The sequence below is a fragment of the Macrobrachium rosenbergii genome, chromosome 3 (assembly GCF_040412425.1).
Source record: "Macrobrachium rosenbergii isolate ZJJX-2024 chromosome 3, ASM4041242v1, whole genome shotgun sequence".
In the NCBI taxonomy this organism is placed as follows: domain Eukaryota; kingdom Metazoa; phylum Arthropoda; class Malacostraca; order Decapoda; family Palaemonidae; genus Macrobrachium; species Macrobrachium rosenbergii.
The window spans coordinates 47,835,030-47,853,870 of record NC_089743.1 but is presented as its reverse complement, the minus strand read 5'-3'; the positions used below and the strand labels follow the sequence as shown (position 1 = coordinate 47,853,870).

The 18,841-nt window shown below is 35.4% G+C and overlaps 1 protein-coding gene across 50 annotated transcripts in view; it reads left to right on the top strand.

The window, feature by feature from the left end:
• bent (projectin protein bent) overlaps window positions 1–18,841 on the top strand; it is a 206,019-nt gene that overhangs the window by 94,059 nt on the left and 93,119 nt on the right. For 27 of the 50 annotated variants that reach the window (XM_067132017.1, XM_067132002.1, XM_067132011.1 and 24 more), the window contains 8 exons: window positions 3,741–3,785; window positions 5,000–5,035; window positions 10,341–10,485; window positions 11,053–11,289; window positions 11,813–11,952; window positions 13,076–13,198; window positions 17,315–17,440; window positions 18,227–18,371. In XM_067132017.1, coding sequence (XP_066988118.1) covers window positions 3,741–3,785; window positions 5,000–5,035; window positions 10,341–10,485; window positions 11,053–11,289; window positions 11,813–11,952; window positions 13,076–13,198; window positions 17,315–17,440; window positions 18,227–18,371 — 997 coding nt within the window. Of the gene's footprint in view, window positions 1–3,740; window positions 3,786–4,999; window positions 5,036–7,881; window positions 7,921–10,340; window positions 10,486–11,052; window positions 11,290–11,812; window positions 11,953–13,075; window positions 13,199–17,314; window positions 17,441–18,226; window positions 18,372–18,841 lie in introns of all 50 variants that reach the window. The other 23 variants (XM_067132254.1, XM_067132266.1, XM_067132238.1 and 20 more) reach the window with 9 other exon arrangements.

Below are 18,841 nucleotides of genomic sequence, written 5' to 3'. Positions count from 1 at the left end.
AAGCTTTTTTATCATCCTCGTATTTGCAGTGTTGATGATTGAAATATAATTAAAATTATCTGATATTTGTATTAGGTTCATGAAAATATTGCTAATGAAAAAAAAAAGTTTTTTCTTTTGTTCTTCATGAAAAGAAAATTTGTGATGAAATATATTTCTTGTTGGTATCTCTCTTCTCATGACCTGTTTCTTTGTTGATACTTTAATTACTTATAATTGCAGCTTCTTTTTATTGCTATTTCCTCATTCTTAACATATTCCTAACACCAGTTCTCTATAGACAAGCTGACACGGTCTAGATCATACTCTAGTTAGAACGGAAATGTGGAAATAAGGTCAAAATTCAGGGATTCAGTTAACTTCAGGCGCATATCTTAAAGAAAAGATAACCTACAAATCCTAGATACATGAATAATTACCTTTCATTTCCTCCTTTTGAAACAATTTAGAAAATATATTTATGGGTAGACGAGAAAAATTAATTCTAATATTCTTGCTTCTTTTATCTCGATGGGATTTGCAGAAATTAATTTTAATGCTCATATATGTAAATAAAAATATTTGAAGGTTCAGTCTTCATGTAGAGTAACAATTCTTTCGACAGATTTCAATCAGTAAAACGGAGGTTACTTTGAAAATTGTATGTATAAAAAGTATTCTCAGCTGTGGCCGGTTTAATAAGTCTGCGGGTATAGTTTGCCACGTTTCAGTTACTCCCGTAATGCTCTTTCAATCGCGGTATAATTTTAGATGTGATCTCTTGAGTCGTATACAGTATATACGTATATTATATATACTGTATATATATATATATATATATATATATATATATATATATATATATATATATATATATATATATATATCAGCATGTGTTACTGTTCAGTAATATTTTTGTTAATATGAACTTTCATAAATAGTGCTTCAAAATTTTCCGTAATAATTGCATTGCCAATAGCTATATATTTTATCATTTGTATAAATTGTAGTGCAGAAATATTAATATATTATAAAACGGATAATCCCTTTAAATTTCTGAGGTTAAACTGGGCTCCCTGAATATTGCCATATTTCCATAAACGGTAAATGGAAATGAGTATTTCCTCTCCAATGGCAGCACTGGTGTAATTATTGCAGACCCTGCAGAAAAACAAAGGGCCTCGCCAATAGATTGCAAAGTGCTGCATTGGATTTGCAATAGAGAATTTCGCTCACACCTACTGACTCTAACCTCACCATATTACGGAGAAGATAAAAACTGTTCCTTCCAATGAACAACCCCAGTGGAACAGGGTCTTCTTCTTTCTTGTTCGATTCCAAAAAAAAAAAAAAAACTCTTACTATGCTTTCCACATCTATTTCCGTAGAACAAAATATTATATACGAGGGCGTTCATCTTCTATATAATTAAGCAACAAAACTCATCAACATATCCCCTAAATAAACAGAGCAGTCTTGAAAAAGTCTTTCCTAAATAAATGAAGAAAGATGCAACAGCGCGGCTAAATAATGAAAATTATTTTTTGTGTAACTTAATTAATCACCTCTCTTTCAGGATCATCGCTTTATTAAGGTTAATTCTTTTCTTTCCTTTGGTTTTTATATTGCTCTTCTTCCAGCAGCTGTTCAACGCAGCCCTTAACTATGGCATACGTTTTCTTGCAGGATTTATTATTGGGGTTGGGGGAGGGTTGTGGCTTGGTGGGTAATGACCTGGGTGGGGATGAGCGGGGGAGAGTATGCGGTGGAAAATGCATGCTTTTTTATTCCTTGCGTAAATTTCGTGTTGGAATTTGCGCACATGCAAGAGTAAACCACCAAAGGAGTCTATGCGTAATTAGAACTGAAATCTCATCGAGTAACTCTAAATAATGCAGCAGCAGAAAAAGAATATTTATACCCACATTGATTTAAATAATGACAAAGGTCACTCTACTCCTTAAAGTGGCAGAGAATGCCACAGTAGTGATGTTTTGAGTAAAATCATTCCTTCTAGTCCGGGCAACCAGTGTAGTTAAGCAATAACTAAAACAAACACCTTAATTTTAGATTTCGTAAATGAACTCAGTTTAAACATTTTCCTCTTTGCTCTGGGATAGTCTGCCCAGAGTGTAAACATTGTTCCGTGTTTCTGAAATATGACCTTGTGGCTGTCAAATTTAAGAGATGCTGATTTCTAAAATGAACAGTTTTGCTTATGCAATAAAGAGGTTCAGGTGTTTAGGAATTTGGTTTAGATAATGATGGTAATGCATATGGACCACTAATCTGTATTTATATATAAACTAATATATAAATACACAAACAAGCACGCATTTCATATATGTATATATATGTGTGTCAGTGTGTATATGTGTATACACCCACATAGCCGAATTTTCATATTGTAATAAAGTAAATTTAATGTATGTACTATAGTGCTTCTGTAGACGACAGCCTCCGGGAAAATTTATTCAGTGGACACGGAACTCACTTAAACACCCTTAAAAAACCCCATCCTAAATTTAAATTAAAAAAAACATTTAAAAAAAACGAAAAAAAGGAAATAGAACGGCCCATCTTCTCTCATCTCCAGAAGGGCATGACAGTGGAAAAGGAAACAGGAGATACTCGCAAACTGAAACCAGGGGACAACCTGGATGTAAACAAGGTGAGACACACGAGCAAACAGATGGTTGCTAGCTAGGTGTCCGCTGGTCACGAGGAGACACTTCCCGATACACAAACCGCCTCATGACATAGTCCTGGACATTGCAAACTGAACGATTTTAGGGATACATCAGTTGTTATACATAAATATACACGAGTAGAAGCGTGAATGGTTTTGTTGGGTCGAGCCATTTCAGTTGTTCTTGTAAGATTAGTACTGATCCTTATCCACGTTGCTTTTGTTTACTAGGGCAGTACAACAAGAAACCGAAATTTTCTGTTATTTTTTCTATAGAATTTTACGCTATTTCTCAGGCTTTTTTGTGAGACAGGTAAAGGAAATAATTTTTGGGAGGTAAATATCATAGATATAGATTCGAGTTGTAGATTTCATACTTGATATACTTCTAACTTTCGACTCATGAATTTCTTGCTACTTTTGGTGTTTCTTAAAGTGAGAAAATTTTACGATTATTCCTTATAAACAGACTTTTCTTCTTGTCAACTAGTTGGTTATGTAGACGAATGTCTAAATTCAACTTTATTATTGATCATAAATGTTTGTTTGTTCTTAATTCATTTTTAAAAAATTTTGAGTGAAAGCTACGCATACTGACTCCACAAATATTGCTTTAAAATTTGCGTGGATTAAAAAACAGATATAGTCTATTTTTTTCCTGCGTTCAGCTGTCTATTCTTCACATTTCGCAGTCTCAACCTCACGCTTCTACTGCTTTCCACTAACACTGAATAACACTTGACTTAAGATGGAAACAGACAGATTACTTCTATATTTACACGCTGTTCGAGGACACACAACAACAACCTTTTTCTCTGACCTTTCCAAAATATTTTTAAAAACTTTTTTCATCACAATGCACCTAAACATTTTCCAGCAGCCATTACCCAAACTGACAATGCAAACCGCTTATTTTTCAATTTCTCCACAACATTCTCAACCATTTTTCCCTGACACTTCTATAATATTTTTTCTTCATCATCACACTAGGGGGCAGCAGCAGCAGCACCTGTTGCTGTCCTTAGAACCAACATTTTTTATTTATATTGAAAAGTATACCTTTGTTCCCTAGGGCCAACGCAAATTACGCCCCGGAGAGGTTATAGACAAGACCAAGGTAACATCGAGGTGACTTGTCCCTTCAGTAACCATGGACTGTGGCCCCTTATTTTTTTCACTTATTGCCTAAATGTGTCTCTATCTCTCTCTATCTCCGTCCATCTATTAAAGCATTACTGAATGTTCACTGCCTGTGGCCCTACTTCGAAATTTAAATTGACACTGGCCTATGGAAATCTTCCTGCCCGTTATAATAAGCTGCTGCATATATATGTATATGTTCTGGTATACAGTATATATAGGCATTTGTATAGGCATGTGCTTAATTGTATGAAACCTCATGACACGTATAATGTATTATTACGTATGATTATGATTATTGGAATTACATATCATTTATTTGGCTTCTTTATGCTGTCATTTTTCAGTTTGTATTGCAGTACGCTTGATAATGTCTGATTATTTTTATACATTTATTTTTTCAAAGTGCTTTCACTCATTCTCTACAAGTCAGCAGACAATAGTTTGTGACTTTTTAAACACTTTGTTTACATAATTTTTTTTTGTAAAAATATTCCAATTCCAATAATACTGTTGCTCTCAAAGCACATTTTCATATCTCTTTGCTTAGCATTTTCATGAGTTAATGCAAGCTCTCATTGTTAAGAGATGTGAAAGTGACCTTTACTGAAGCTAGACTCAAGAACTAATTCCCCTCTGCAGTCATCATTCATTTTGTCCCACCAACCCCAGTAGGAGAATATGCTGCAGCCTAGCCGTTGTATTTCCATTCATTTGTAGATACTATATTCACAATGCATATTTCCACGAAGAGACTAACAGCACAAAGTAAAGACTAACGTGGTACCTGCAGCAATGTGGTCTTCATTTTCCCTGTAGAATGTTTCATCTGTGATCTAACGAAGATATATATATATATATTTATATATTTTTTCAGGTGGCTTTCTTGACTTTTACTTTTGCCATGTTGGTTGCATCTTGCTTTTCAGTCAATGTTTTAATTACATTCACACCGTACAGTATTTTCAAAACTCACATTAATCCTTTAAAGATTTTATTTTTATGTTGACAAATTTTAGGTTTTATGTAACTAGAACAATTTTTTATTGTTTTCCTTTCTAATTTTCATTGTATATACTGGCTGCTTCACTGGCCATCGTCGGCAATTTCAGGTAATCCTTGTACAGTCTAAATCCCATTTTCTATCTGAATAACATTCTATCTCTTTCCCGTTTTCATCGACACCTTCAGGGGAAACTAAAACCCGGAGAGCAGGGAGCCAAACAGGTGAGCCGGATTAAAAAAACAAAAATGTGGCATCTGTGTATAAAGTTCCCTAAAGAAAAAAAGTCGTCATAGGAATTGTTTAAATTGCGATTAAAAAATTTTGACGTCCTTTTCTTCTGTCATCTTTCCTCTCACGATTTTCTTTATTCTGTTATATTTTGTCTTGTTTGATGTCCCTTTTTGCTGCTGTCTTATTTTGATGCCATCTTTTTTTTGTCTTTTTTGTGTTACTTGCATTTACTTAGCTGTTTTGTTCTCGTCCTGCTGCTTTTGCACTGACATCTTTCTTTGCTTATATTTTATGTTTGTCGCTTTTACTCTACGTTTTCTCTGTTTTTGTTTGCCTTTTTGTCAAGTCTGTTCATTTCAGCGTTTTTCTGTCCTCTATACATGTTTTCGTTTTTCATACAAAATGACAGACTACTCTGAATCCTTTTTTTTAATGATCCATCAAAGAAACTTACCTACATAATTTTTACCACTTTACTTACATTTTGAAACAAATTGCACAGTTTACATCATATTTTACACTTTACAGTTTTCTGTCCCTATTCCTTTATCTCAAGTTCTTTCTTTTTCTGTACTTTTTCTTCTACTTTACACTTCCTCTTATTTCGTCCTTTTTAATTATCTCTGGCTGATTATTCCATTTTTTTATTGTCTGCTTATATTTGCTTTATTTATTTCAAATAGTCCTCTTATTTTTGCCTAAAATTTCTTTTAATTTTGAAAGTGAAGTGAATCTTCAGCCTCCCACTTTATTCCAAGTCTATTTCTTGTCTGGGGTCACTCAGAAAAGAAAGCACAACTTTCTTTTCCAATCGTCTCTCCACGTTCAAGTCTTCTTCCGTCCACCTTTCGTTTTTTCCTTTCATTCACTCCTTTCTTTTTCTTTTATTAAAGACATCATAAAACATTACTGTAATTTCTTTATTTTCCAGTATTTATTTTGCTCATCAGTGCTGATTTGTATATACGTCTCTCTGTATTAGCCATTGACCAGTATCATTCGCGTATGGAACCTGCCTGCAGCTGCAATGTCACTGATTTCAGTTCAGGTAAAGAGGCTAATTAAAGCTCACCTGATTGTATTAACAGTTGACCTTTTAGTATCGGAAATCTTGTTGGGAATGAACCAATTACTTTATGGTATCACAGAGATTAGCAGACCAGTAGAGTACTAAAAGTAGAATGTTTTGAATTTCTTTATTGCCTTAAACATCAAAAAAAAGTGGAAAACGCGTCACAGTCGAGGAATGCGTTATGTTTGCAGCCTAAAATTTCATTATTTCATTATTTACTGTTTATCACATACCAAGAAACCTTCGCAGCTTATTAGTCAAAAATAAAATTACTGCATTGTACCATGGAATAAGCAAGTAAAGTCTAGTGATTCTGTTTATTCATCATTAAAGACAATATATAATGAATTATGGAGACTCCTACTGACAACACAACACGTAACGATATACTTGAGTCAGTAGCTTGAATCAGTAGAAATCTTTATGTGAAATAATTAAAAAAAAAAAAACTGAAAATAAAGAAATTTCATATCAGGGCGTAAATCGCTAGTTAGATTGAAAATGCCTCCAGTGATACCATAAGTAAAAAAAAAAAAAAAAACTTAAATTAGGAATCCTTTGAAGATCTGTCGAAAAACTCCAATCAGGTGACATGGCGGCTGGGTGTTTTCATGTGCCAATGAGCGCAGGTGAATTTCACTTGTCCCTGGGACCTAAGATCCTTGCGGAAATTAGTAGAACGTTTGACTCTCACTTGCTTCATTGATTGATAATGTAGCACCTGTTTATTTCGCTCTCTGCGCAGTATTTAATCGTATCGTAAATTTGTATAATATTTCCTAGTCATTAGGTACCTAATCTTGCAATTATCTTAGGTCTAACACCGTTACCTAATAAGATAAGCAGCACAAAGTCTGTCATAATGCACTACTCTAAACTCCACCTAAACTGAAAGCTAAATCTAAAAAAAAAAAAAAACCTACCGGATATTTTTTAAAAACATTCCAATAAAAATCGAGGCACAAACTAAAAGAACCAAATTCTAAACGCATCGCCGATAACGCTCTTAAAAATTCATCGATTAAAACTGAGAATCTCTCCCACTCAATGCAGGCCTTTGTTTGGATCATCCTGTTGACTGCTGGTGTTACGCACGTCGTTTATAAGAAGCTTCTAAAAGAAAAAAAAAAAAACAATTTAAAAAGCCAAAAGATATTTTTCTTTTATTTAGGATTATTATCACAAGATATGTTTATGTGTTTGATTATTCTGTGTTATTGTCTGTGATTAAAAACATCTAAAATTGCCATTTATAAAAGGAGACTCATCTAAGCCAATCTAAATTGCTCTAAAGGAAAGAACCGCCGTTTCGCCCCAACAACGAAAAGCTTTCACTTGCTTTTTGGTCTTGAGACTTATTTCTTCATCCGTATGCCCATTTCTCCGCTTTTTATTATTATTATTATTATCATTATTATTATTCTCTCTTTCTCTCGCTTTGTTCTTGTTTTTATCATCATCTCCGCACTCCTAAGACAGCGAGGAACTCTTGAAAGAGGCCTATGCGTGTTCGCTCTTAAAATTCAGTCTAGACTTTTTCTCTCTCTCCTTTTCATTCCGCTGTTGTCTCTCTTATATAATGACATCCTTGTATATTATAAATCAATTAAAAATATCGTACTAACATACTACTCCTTAACGTCTCACTTTCTAAAACTTAAAAAACAAAAAATATAGCAATTCTACCCTTTTTTTTTTTAAACAAATCGAAAAATGTCGTCCTTCCATATTCTTCATTTATGACTCGATCTTTTGGTAATGCAGACTCGATTGAGACCAGGAGAGATTTTAGAAGAGGACCAGGTTGGATCATTTGTCTTGGCTTTTCCTTTTTTCTAATGTTGAGATTTTTACATAAGATTAAAAAACAAAAAAAAAGAAAGTATGTCACAACAGTGCTATGCTATGTTGCCGTATTTACTGACTCAATTAACTTCAGATAAAGCATACTGCATCACTGGCTTCTAAATCTAAAATTTCTGTAGCTCCAAGCCTACAGACTAAGATAAACTGCAACGGCATCCTCTCGTGAGGGAGGAAAGGGGAAAAAAATAAAAGAAAAGCTATCTCAATCATTAATCGATGTAGGGCTGAAAGGTGCTTCTTCATATGTGCACCGCCGACGGCGGACGACGATAACAACACGGCTCCAACTAGTTGCCAGTTGATTTGATCTGTTGTCGAAGTGCCTCTCATTCCTCGCACCAAATTGCGCTAACTCTGAACTGCAACTAGCGTTTTGCAAGTGCCCTCTGCGGTTGTGTAACGCAGAGGAGATCTTGAGCATCGCTTCCGTATATAGTATCTATCTCCTTGTCCCCCTTTTTCTGTTGGTACATTGATGAGCCATCGCTAAGTCCTCCCTCCGTCTTATCTTCCTGAAGAATACCTTCTTCACCTCTTGCGAGCATAGTACTCCTTGGCATCACTATATCAACCGAAAATGGGGAGTGGGATTGTAAATATTGGTTGCTTATTTATTTACCCAGCATGTTGCCTTTGTTATTTAAGTTTACATCTCGCCATAATTCATCCAAATTCGGGTCGTTGAGCAAAAAGAAACGTTTATCAATCAATTGCTCCTTTCTCCCTTTCATTTCCATTGATCTAAGGAAGAAGCTTAACCAATCCTTTCCTAAAGTAGGCAATTGCTTGACCCGTTTTCTTTCTTGCTGGCGACAAATGGTGAAGCAGCAACTTTGTACATATGACTTGTTGATGTTTTTTGTAAACGCCATCTTATCTGGTTCTCCTTAGCCCTTAATCTCCCTCAGTATGTCAGCTTTGTTCATGATGAAAGTTATTAGATAAACGTCTTGATTGCGGCTGGGGAGACCAGTAAGAACGGTGACACCGGACGGTAAATATCTCCCCACGATATTTCCCGTCCAAAGTCCCAACGACCAACGACCGAAGCGCTGCTTTCAATATATAATCCTCTTCTGTATCTGTCTTTTCTGTTTCTCTGTGTTCAGTGTATGTGCGGTGTATATACTGTCGCAATATTCGTAGCCTTAGCCTTATTTATAAATGATGGTGGTGATTTTGTAGATAATGAATTTGTGATTTTGTAGATCTTGAAGTAATATATTTTTTGGCTGGAGAGTTTTTGCCATCTTTGTCGAACTGAACCACATGTTTTGACGATCAGTTTTTGATCTTTGATTCTTTCTGTTTCATGACGTCATTTTTTTTTATTTTTCCTTATTTGGAAAACAGTTGCTTCTAGGACATGGTTTTCCTCAGTGCGTTCAGTTTGACTAAAGAAATCTGGCACATCTCCGTAGATTCAGTTAACAAAGTAAGATAAGTAGTATGTAGAATTTTTGTAGATTATCATTGGACACGAATGTTATTACTTGTCTCTTCACATGTTCAGTGTCTCTTTACTTTTTTATATCAGATTAATCAGAGAAGTGAAAACAAAGATTTACTATGACTCTTCAATATACTATCTATGACCAACTTCTTTCAATCACGTTGCATACGATCACGTTTATTTATTATAATTTTCTGCATTTTTCCCCTGTTAGTGGTTATTTTTTAACAAGTTACATACGAGACAGTTCAGTACCCTTTTTACAGAGATTTTGTTTTATTTAAAAAAAATATATATCTTCTTTCAATTAAACTTACTGTCAGGTTTTAACTAAATTCTTCTCAAGGTAAGTTTTATTGGTGGAAGAAGATCCATGGGTGACTCAGTCAAATTCTTGTATCTGCTCTCTCTCTCTCTCTCTCTCTCTCTCTCTCTCTCTCTCTCTCTCTCTCTCTCTCTCTCTCTCTCTCCACTTATCTCGAGCTTTATTTTCTTTAATTGTCCATTTCACCAGGACAGATTGTGACCAAGCAAACCAAAATGACGAGTTCTGGTTGTTTCATGGAAACAGCCGATTCGAGAGAAACCGAAACGGAGAAACTCGTCAAAATAATCCTTAAAGTTCTTCTTTCTCTTTCCCCATTTACGTAAATGATCCTCTCTTTTTACACATACACACACGCACACACAAACACACACACACACACACACAAACACTCGCCCATGGATCCAATTCTTTAAAGAGAGAAGAAAAAACTGATAGGTAAAATTACAGAACGTCTGAAGAAATAAAGCTAACGCGAGTCTTGAATTTCTTTTTTTGGGGGGATCTTTTCCCCCTGTGTCTTGAAATCGATGTCGACCATATGAACATCTACTACAACAACTACAACTACAACAACAGCGTCGACGTCCTAGCAGCGACGTGCGGAGGCCCTCCGTACAAGATGACGAAAAGATGGATAAGCCATCAACGCCTCTGCGCGTCATCGGCAAACCTGGACCACCAGTCATCGTTGACGTGCAGCAGAAGTATACGGCCGTTGAGGGTGAGTCTCTCTCTCTCTCTCTCTCTCTCTCTCTCTCTCTCTCTCTCTCTCTCTCTCTCTCCACGATCATCTTGATTTATGTGTGAAGGCCCTTTCTTGCTCCCCATGTACGTTTCAGTTATAGTTAATCATTTTCTGGAATAACTTGTTTCTCTCTCTCTCTCTCTCTCTCTCTCTCTCTCTCTCTCTCTCTCTCTCTCTCTCTCTCTCTCTCTCTCTATATATATATATATATATATATATATATATATATATATATATATATATATATATATATATATATATATATATATATATAATGTGTGTGCATGAAAATATTTATATGTATAGCATAGTTAAAGAATAGGAAATTTCTATTCATGGATTTTCAAAGCTATATACTAAGCCATATTTTAGCACAAATTCCCATCACACCCCATCTCAAATCAAGCTTTCACCTCTCAAAATCAAGCTTTGATCCCTCATAATCAAGATTTGACCTCTCAGGATCAGCTTTGACCCCTCAAAATGAAGCTTTGACCTCTCAAAATCAAGCTTCTTCCATCTGATCCCACCGTCGCCTTTCAGATCAGAACGGCTACATTGACTTGATAGTCGAGGGCAACTCAGTGCCCAAGATCAAGTTCTTCAAGGGCTTCACGGAGATCATCGAAGGCGGTCGCTACAAGGTCCACACCGACGGCGAGACCAACACCGTCACCCTGTGCATCAGGAAGACCAAGCCCAACGACGAGGGCAACTACAAGGTCATCGTCTCCAATGAGCACGGCGAGGACTCCGCCGAAATGGAGCTATACGTCTCAGGTAAGGGGATCGAGTAACAAAAAGTTGGTGTAGTTGTAATGGTGTTTCTTTACTGATTCTTGATTCTTGTCTTCCCCATCACTCATTTTTATTGTGAGGGGAACTGTGATGAAATTCGATCATTTCCGTATCTGTTTATGATATGTGTACCTCAATTTTTTAATATTTACCTGCTGATTCGCTTCCATGGCCACATGGCCAAAATTTGAAAAAAAAGAAGGAACAAGTTCAACAGCCTCATGACCATGTTATGGTTCTGTTCGTTCTGTTTTTTCTTTACCAATTCTTGATTCTTGTCTCCCTCATCACTCATTTTTTTAGGGATATTGTGATGTAATCCGATCATTTAAGTGCCTGTTTATGATATGAATACCTCATTTTTTTAAATGTTTACCTGCTGATTCACTTCCACTGCCACATGGCCAAAAATAAACAAAAGAAGAAGGAACACGCTCAATAGCCTTGTGGCCAGGTTTTGAAAGATTCTTTTGAAGTATTCCTCAACCCGTCATTTCTCCCTCAGATGCCAGTGGTATGGATTTCCGTGCCATGTTGAAGAAGAAGAAGTATGCCAAGTGGAAGAAGGACAACGAGGATCCTGACTGGGGAGACCTGAAGGAGACCGAGAAGGATCAGAAGCCTCAGCTCAGAAAGGTCGAAAAGGTAAGCCTGACCTCGGGATCCCCCGTTGCGCTGGATCATCATGATCTCTTTCTTCACCTCCTCCTCTGGGTCCTGTTTCCTTTTGCTCTACGAATCATCCTGGAATAGGATCAGTAAAAGGATACGATGATAAAACTCACGACAGAGTGCACTTAGAGTTGCAAGTGAGTTTGGGAAATTATTAAAATCCTGACGTGGAGCTGAAGGGGAGGGGTTACTCTTACCTCCTGGATGGCGTTGCAAGCGTGGCTGCTGACACCGACTTTTAATGCCCTATGCCCTTTGGCCTCCTCTGTAATTTAAGTCTCACCAGAAATATCTATATATATATATATATATATATATATGTAATCTTTTACATTCCAGCTTCCCTTCTCTGTAGACACACATTCCTCTGAACTACTGTCTTTCCCCTGTACTGAGAGACGGAGCGGGACTGATTTCATTTCCCTTCAACCCTTAATTAAGCAGGTAGTGACAGTGGCTTCATTTCCAGGACATACCGGTAGATGGCAGAGCTTTCTCCAGGTGCCATTTTTGTTCATGCATGACACTTTTTTTTGTGTGTGTGCTTTTAGAGTCAGAGTTGACTTCATCTTAATTATGATAAAAATTTCATAATTGATTTAAATTAAAACAAATGTGCTTTAAATAGACTCTGTAGACATGCTCCTACTTTAAAACTGTGTCTAAACTAAATATGGCTGCTTCTTTCTAGAAACCAAAAATAATTCATGATTAAATAAAATTTTAAATAGAGCATTTTATAGATTTTTTTCTACTTATTTTTAGAATAATAACTGTGACTGAGTTACAATTTTTTTTAATCTAAATAATTGACGTGATTTTTCCTGTGTCAAAGCCAATTTCAACATCTCCCCAAAAGAGAAACGGAATGTGTAAGTATTCCAAAAAGAGTCATCACTACCAAGTGATGACTTTGGCCCCCGAATTCATCACGAGAACCCAACCACTCACTGACGTGGAAGATGTGACCTCTTTTTTTCTTTTATTTAATATTTTTGTCGGTAGAAAAGTGGGTCTTGCTAATTAGCTCTTCTTCCCCTCACCGGATGGTGGTGTTGTGTGTGTGTAATCTGCGTGCGCGTGGGCGCGCTTGTAGGATCCCACACCCACCCCCCAAAGACGGCTCAAGCCTCCAGAGCCAGGACCCCGCAAGTCGTCTCGAGACCTGTCGGAGCTTATCCCCGACTGGCCTGACTTGAAGGCCGTCAAGCGTAACAGGGTAAACATGGCGGAAGTCGGCCCAGGCTGAAACACGCTACCTCGGGCCCCTTTCTTTCTCACTTTTAGTTCCTTTTATTCCTTTTTTTCTTTTCTATTCTTTTCTTTTGATAGTCATGATGATGGTGATCAAGTGTATGGCTGTTATTTGCTATTGTCCTTTTTCGAATTTATTTTTATTGATTTTGTTTTATTTTCGTCTCGACTTCCAGCTTTATTTTGGTTCATTTCTGTTTTTTATATTTTTTCTGCCTTTAACTGCTTTGATTTTAAGTTCCTTTTTTTATTTATTTTATTTAATATTTTCCTAGAAGTGAAAATGGTTCTTTTTACGTTTCTCATTAAAATTTCCTTTTTATATTTCTTTTCCTTGATAATAATTTGCAACCTTTTCGGGGGACATATGGAATTTTGGTGGCTAAATCGACTCCCGTTTTACTAGTGAACCAAACTGGATTTCTTCCTCCGTCAGTAATTACTGAAAGGTATTGCCCTAAATAAAAGCAATTATCTTAAATAAATAAAAACAATAAGTCTTCTAAATCATCATTTTTTTTTATAAATTTTTCAGTTTTCCTTTCTCTCGATATAGAGAGGAAAATTCGTTAAAATTTTCCATCACCTTAAATTTTAGTCACGAAAGTGACTGTAAAACTTATCATATAAAAATCAGTAAAATATAAAATACTTTTAAAATAGTATTTAACTGCTTATTCTCTGTAAAGAAGCATACAGGCTAGAAAATAAAAATCATTAGAGCTAATTTTTTTGTTATTAGTAATGATAGTCATAATGCATGGTACATGTAAACCGCCTTGTTTTTCATGTAGAGTAAATGTCTTTATTTTGTAGTATTCCTCGCTCTATCTCTTCGTTATGTATCGCATAGGAATCAAAAGGGCTTCTGATAGAAAAGACATCATTAGCACTGATCAAAATCCCATCGGAACTTTCCTGTTTTAATTTTTTTCTTTTTTACCAGATTTAACCACCCATGCTCTGTAGTGCTGTACTAATTAAGCCTGCGTAGTGACCCTTGCCTATTTAATTGACTTCTGCGCTGTGACCCTTGACCCTTGACCCTGTGACCTTGCGGACCTCTTAGTCAGTTCCTTCATTATGACCTTTTACATGATTCTCAAGGAAAATGTTCTTTAGGTATTTTTACTCTGAGAAAACACAGCCAAGAGAGGGACTGAAAATGTGCATCTCCTAAAGTACAATATTATATATATATATATATATATATATATATATATATATATATATATATATATATATATATATATATATATATATATATATATATATATATATATATATATATATATATATATATATATATACTTATATGCAGTTTTTATTTAAATGTATAGGTATTTATTTCTTGGCCGTATTTTCATTGCAGACAAAAATACAGATGATTTATTGTCGTGCTCAGTTTGGAAGTCTTAGACTAGTAAAACTAAACATAATCTTCCCAAAAATGAATACTCAAATATGTCATCGATTCTTCCTGATATTGCTGTGAAAAACTCTTCCTTTTCAAACCCATGAAGGATTTGAAGACAATCGAGTTATTTATGACGAGAAAAATCATTAAGAAAAAGACTTCCTCACTTATTGCCTCGTGGAGGTTTTTGAGCAGTATCCAAAAATGTTAATGGAGGACTCGTCTAGCCTTTTCATCCCGTTGTGGACATAGTAGAAGTATAACAAAGTATTTTCTTCTTCTTTAAAGATTGATTGACTTCGTTTCATTGTGTAACAAATTTTCAACATCTGGTTTTTTGCCAAATTTTGGTCATATGGAATCGTAGTTATAATTTTTTCCTCTTTATGTTGAAGGTTATTTGATTATTTTCGTGAATTATATCATAGAATGTTTTACGACCAGTTCCTAGAACACATCAAATCAGCCTAACCTGGCAGGAAGATAAATGTTATGTTCAGGGTAATTATTGCCCAATTAAATACCAACCAAATTGATAAAGAGTGGAAATGGCAAATGGAAAAAGACAATCTATTGCCATTCGAATGATCAACAGTGACACAAATGCCAAAGTCAACTCAGTAAGCCCAGCAAAGGGATGAAAGAGGTACCACGAATCTTCCTAAAAAAAAAATCTAACCCAAATCTGACAACCCTCAGTTCAACGCTTTCTCTTCCATTTTTTTTTTCTTGTCTACCCCCGTTCCACCTCCCCGTGGCTACAGGATTTTGACACCTTGCGCAGGCAGTCATTAGCAGAAATTATCCCTGATTGGCCAACACTCCAACACTGGAATGAGGTTTGGTACATTTTGAGAGAGAGAATATAGACAAAAAACCAATGTTGTTAGCAAGGTTCTCTCTTTTTATGATAATGTCATGATCACGTGACAGAATTTTTCATCTGTTTTTGTTTTCTCTTATATTTCTGTCTTAATGGTTTATATTTCATGTTTATAAGCTAATCGTATTAATTAACTTAATGATGATAATTTTTTTTAAATGCACAAGAGAATGGATTGTAAACGACTCTATATTTGTTAATGTTGCATTTAAAATCGGACAACCTAACTTCCTAAATATAAAGGGAATCGGATTTTAAATAACTAAATAAACCGCTAAATTCGTCTAAAAGTAATCGCCGTCCACAAATATAAATAGCTTAAAATGAAAGTCATCTAAATAATCAATTATGCCAACCAGTATTAAACAGACATTCCTAAAAACATGCCATCTAAACTTTCTCAGAGACAAAAATCCTTAAAAAAAAAAGACATCACCCAATAAGTGAATATATCTCGTTAAACACCAGCCCAACCCTGGTCAATATTTATGCATGTATCTTCATAAACTGTATCTACCAAGTGTAATAATTATGTTTAAAAAAAAGTGAGTGCTTTCTCTGCGTTGAAGTTTTGAGTCCAATTCACCTCGAGGTTAGAGTCCAATAATGTCATTTTTAATTTCTGTGCTTGCTATTTTAATTTTGAAGGGACTGAGCAATTACTTTCAAAATCTCATTTTAACTTTGTTTCTGATTTTCTCTTTCTGGCAAGAACGAAACTCAGAGACAGACACTCCCTTTTTATTTATAAACACCTTTATTTTTGCAGTTTCTCCATTTTCTAGACGTGGCCGGATGCAGGCATGGACTAGATTAAGGCATGTGTTGCATGCATTATTTTTTTTTAAATATCTCTCCAATTATCACAAAATGTAAATTTATCTCTCTGTCTGTTCTACCCTAGTGAAAACACACAAGCGCAAACCCCTGCCGCCCCCAGGTTCAATGCGCTTCCTTCAATGCGTAAAATGGGCACTTATTATTTATACGCACGTCCGCATGTATCAATCTAGATGTGAAATAATCCGTTATTTTTTTCTCTTTCCTCTTTTTTCGTTATGTACAGGTTAGCTATTTGGGTCACAACTGCATCACTGTGGCTCAGATAGTCAGTGGAAAGATTTTTTTTTGCCACTGAAATTTAAGAGTAAATTTGAAATTTGATAAATTTAATCATCTTATGGAATTTCTCTTGAAAGTCAAAGTCCAGATTCTGTTATAAAGTTTTTCATATCTGTATTAAACTATATGATAAAATTTTAGATCAATGTGTATCAGTTATTTGTAAGCTCAGATAATGTCTTGAGGCATTTCATCTTCAGTGTTTGATAATCATACAGTTTTCATTGCAATTTATTATTTTACATTGAGATGGCAGATCAATTTCTATAATCTGTATGGCCAGAGATTTCGACTCATCCCCCTGTGAATTTTTTTTTAAATATATGGACGATGAATATTCCCACAGGAATTGGCATTCTTTGCATTAGATTTCTTTAATCCTCAAATAATATTTCAAGACTTTTTGTGGGGTGTAGGAAACACGGTCTGATTTTGATATTCCAGAGTTTTTTTTTTTTTCAAAAGAAATTGAGATTTGAACTGACAGGACAAAAAATGTCCTAAAGACAGAATATTTTTTTAGTGGGAGTCACAAAATTTTATACAAACACGGAGAAATGAGTCGACCTCTGTCAGTCGCCTGAAGGCTCGAGCTTCTGTCTCATAACGTCTTTCGTTGTCCCTTTCCCTCCCCCTCGTCGTCTTCGTCGACTGAACAGAAACAAGAGTCGTGGGTGAAGCCTATCATTGACCTCACGGTCAAGGAGGGCAAGGACAAGTTCGCCAAGTTCGAGGGAGAGTTCTCCAAGAAGGACTCCAAGGCCAGGTGGTTCTTCAGAAAGGATGTAAGGGACACTTGCTTACTTTTATATATTTTTTTCAATCAGGAAAATACGTTAGTTTTGAGAAATTAAGAACAAGTTGATATCTAAGTGATGGAGACTATTATATTTAAAACAGTTGTTCAGAACAGATAAATACTACTCTTAATGAGATGTTTTAGAATACAGTATACTGGTTTCGTTACTACTATGAGAATGCTCTTCAAGGAAGCTGTTAGGAACTGATTATTATCGTGACTAGTATCTTTATAGAAGAGATTTATAATATTCTTACCATGTTTTGTTACACTTCCATATTTTAATACGTTTTTCTAGTAGAGAATATTCAGAACATCCTCTACTAGACTGCCATAGTTTAAAACATCACTTCTTATAGAGAATATTCAGAATATTCTTGCGATGTTTGTTAAACTGCCATACTATTAGGCATTTTTCTTATAGACAAGATTCAGGATATTCGTGCGATGCTGTGTTAGACTGACATTTTGTAATACATTACTTGTTGTAGATAAAATTCAGAACATTCTTGCAGTGCTCTGTTAGACTACCATAGGTTGATGCATCACTTGTTATAGATAAAATTCAGTATATTCTTGCAATGCTCTGTTAGACTGCCATATATGTAGCACATCGTTTCTTATAGAGAACATTCAGAATATTCTTGCAATGCTCAGTTAAATTGCCATAATTTAAAACACCCCTTCTTAAAGAAGAAATTCAGGATATACTTGCAATGCTCTATTAGACTTCCATGATGTAACTCATCGCCTCTTTCGGTGCCTCCTACAGGAACTCTTCACCGGCTCTCGGTATAAGTTCAAGGCAGAGGGCTTCGCTCATGGGCTTACCATCGCCAGACCCACGTTGGACGACATGGGCAAATACACCGTCGAATGTATGGGCATCTCTTGCTCGGCCATATTGACGGTTCAAGGTAAATAGAGTGCCTCTCTCTCTCTCTCTCTCTCTCTCTCTCTCTCTCTCTCTCTCTCTCTCTCTTTTAACGTGATGTGGACCCCCGTTTTCTTTAAGAGAAATACTTAGCGAGATTATTATCCATTAACAGTTCAGATAATGTGCTTAATAAATATAATTACTCAGTCCTTGAATGGGCAAATATAGTCGTGAATTATAGTGACATAGTTACAGTCATAACTAACCTTTCTCCTTGGATTTTTATACATTTTACCTACTTATTAATTTATTATATATTAATTTATCAATTCATTTTTATTTTTTAATAAGTGAGATCTCGTATTGCTGTATTTCCATTTACCTTCTCTTCTTCCTAGTGAGCGACATATTCTTTGGAAGCTTAAATTTCGAGTCAGTGGCCTCTGTGGGCTTGTTCCATATGAATAGGTTTCATCTTCTGAATAATAATAATAATAATAATAATAATAA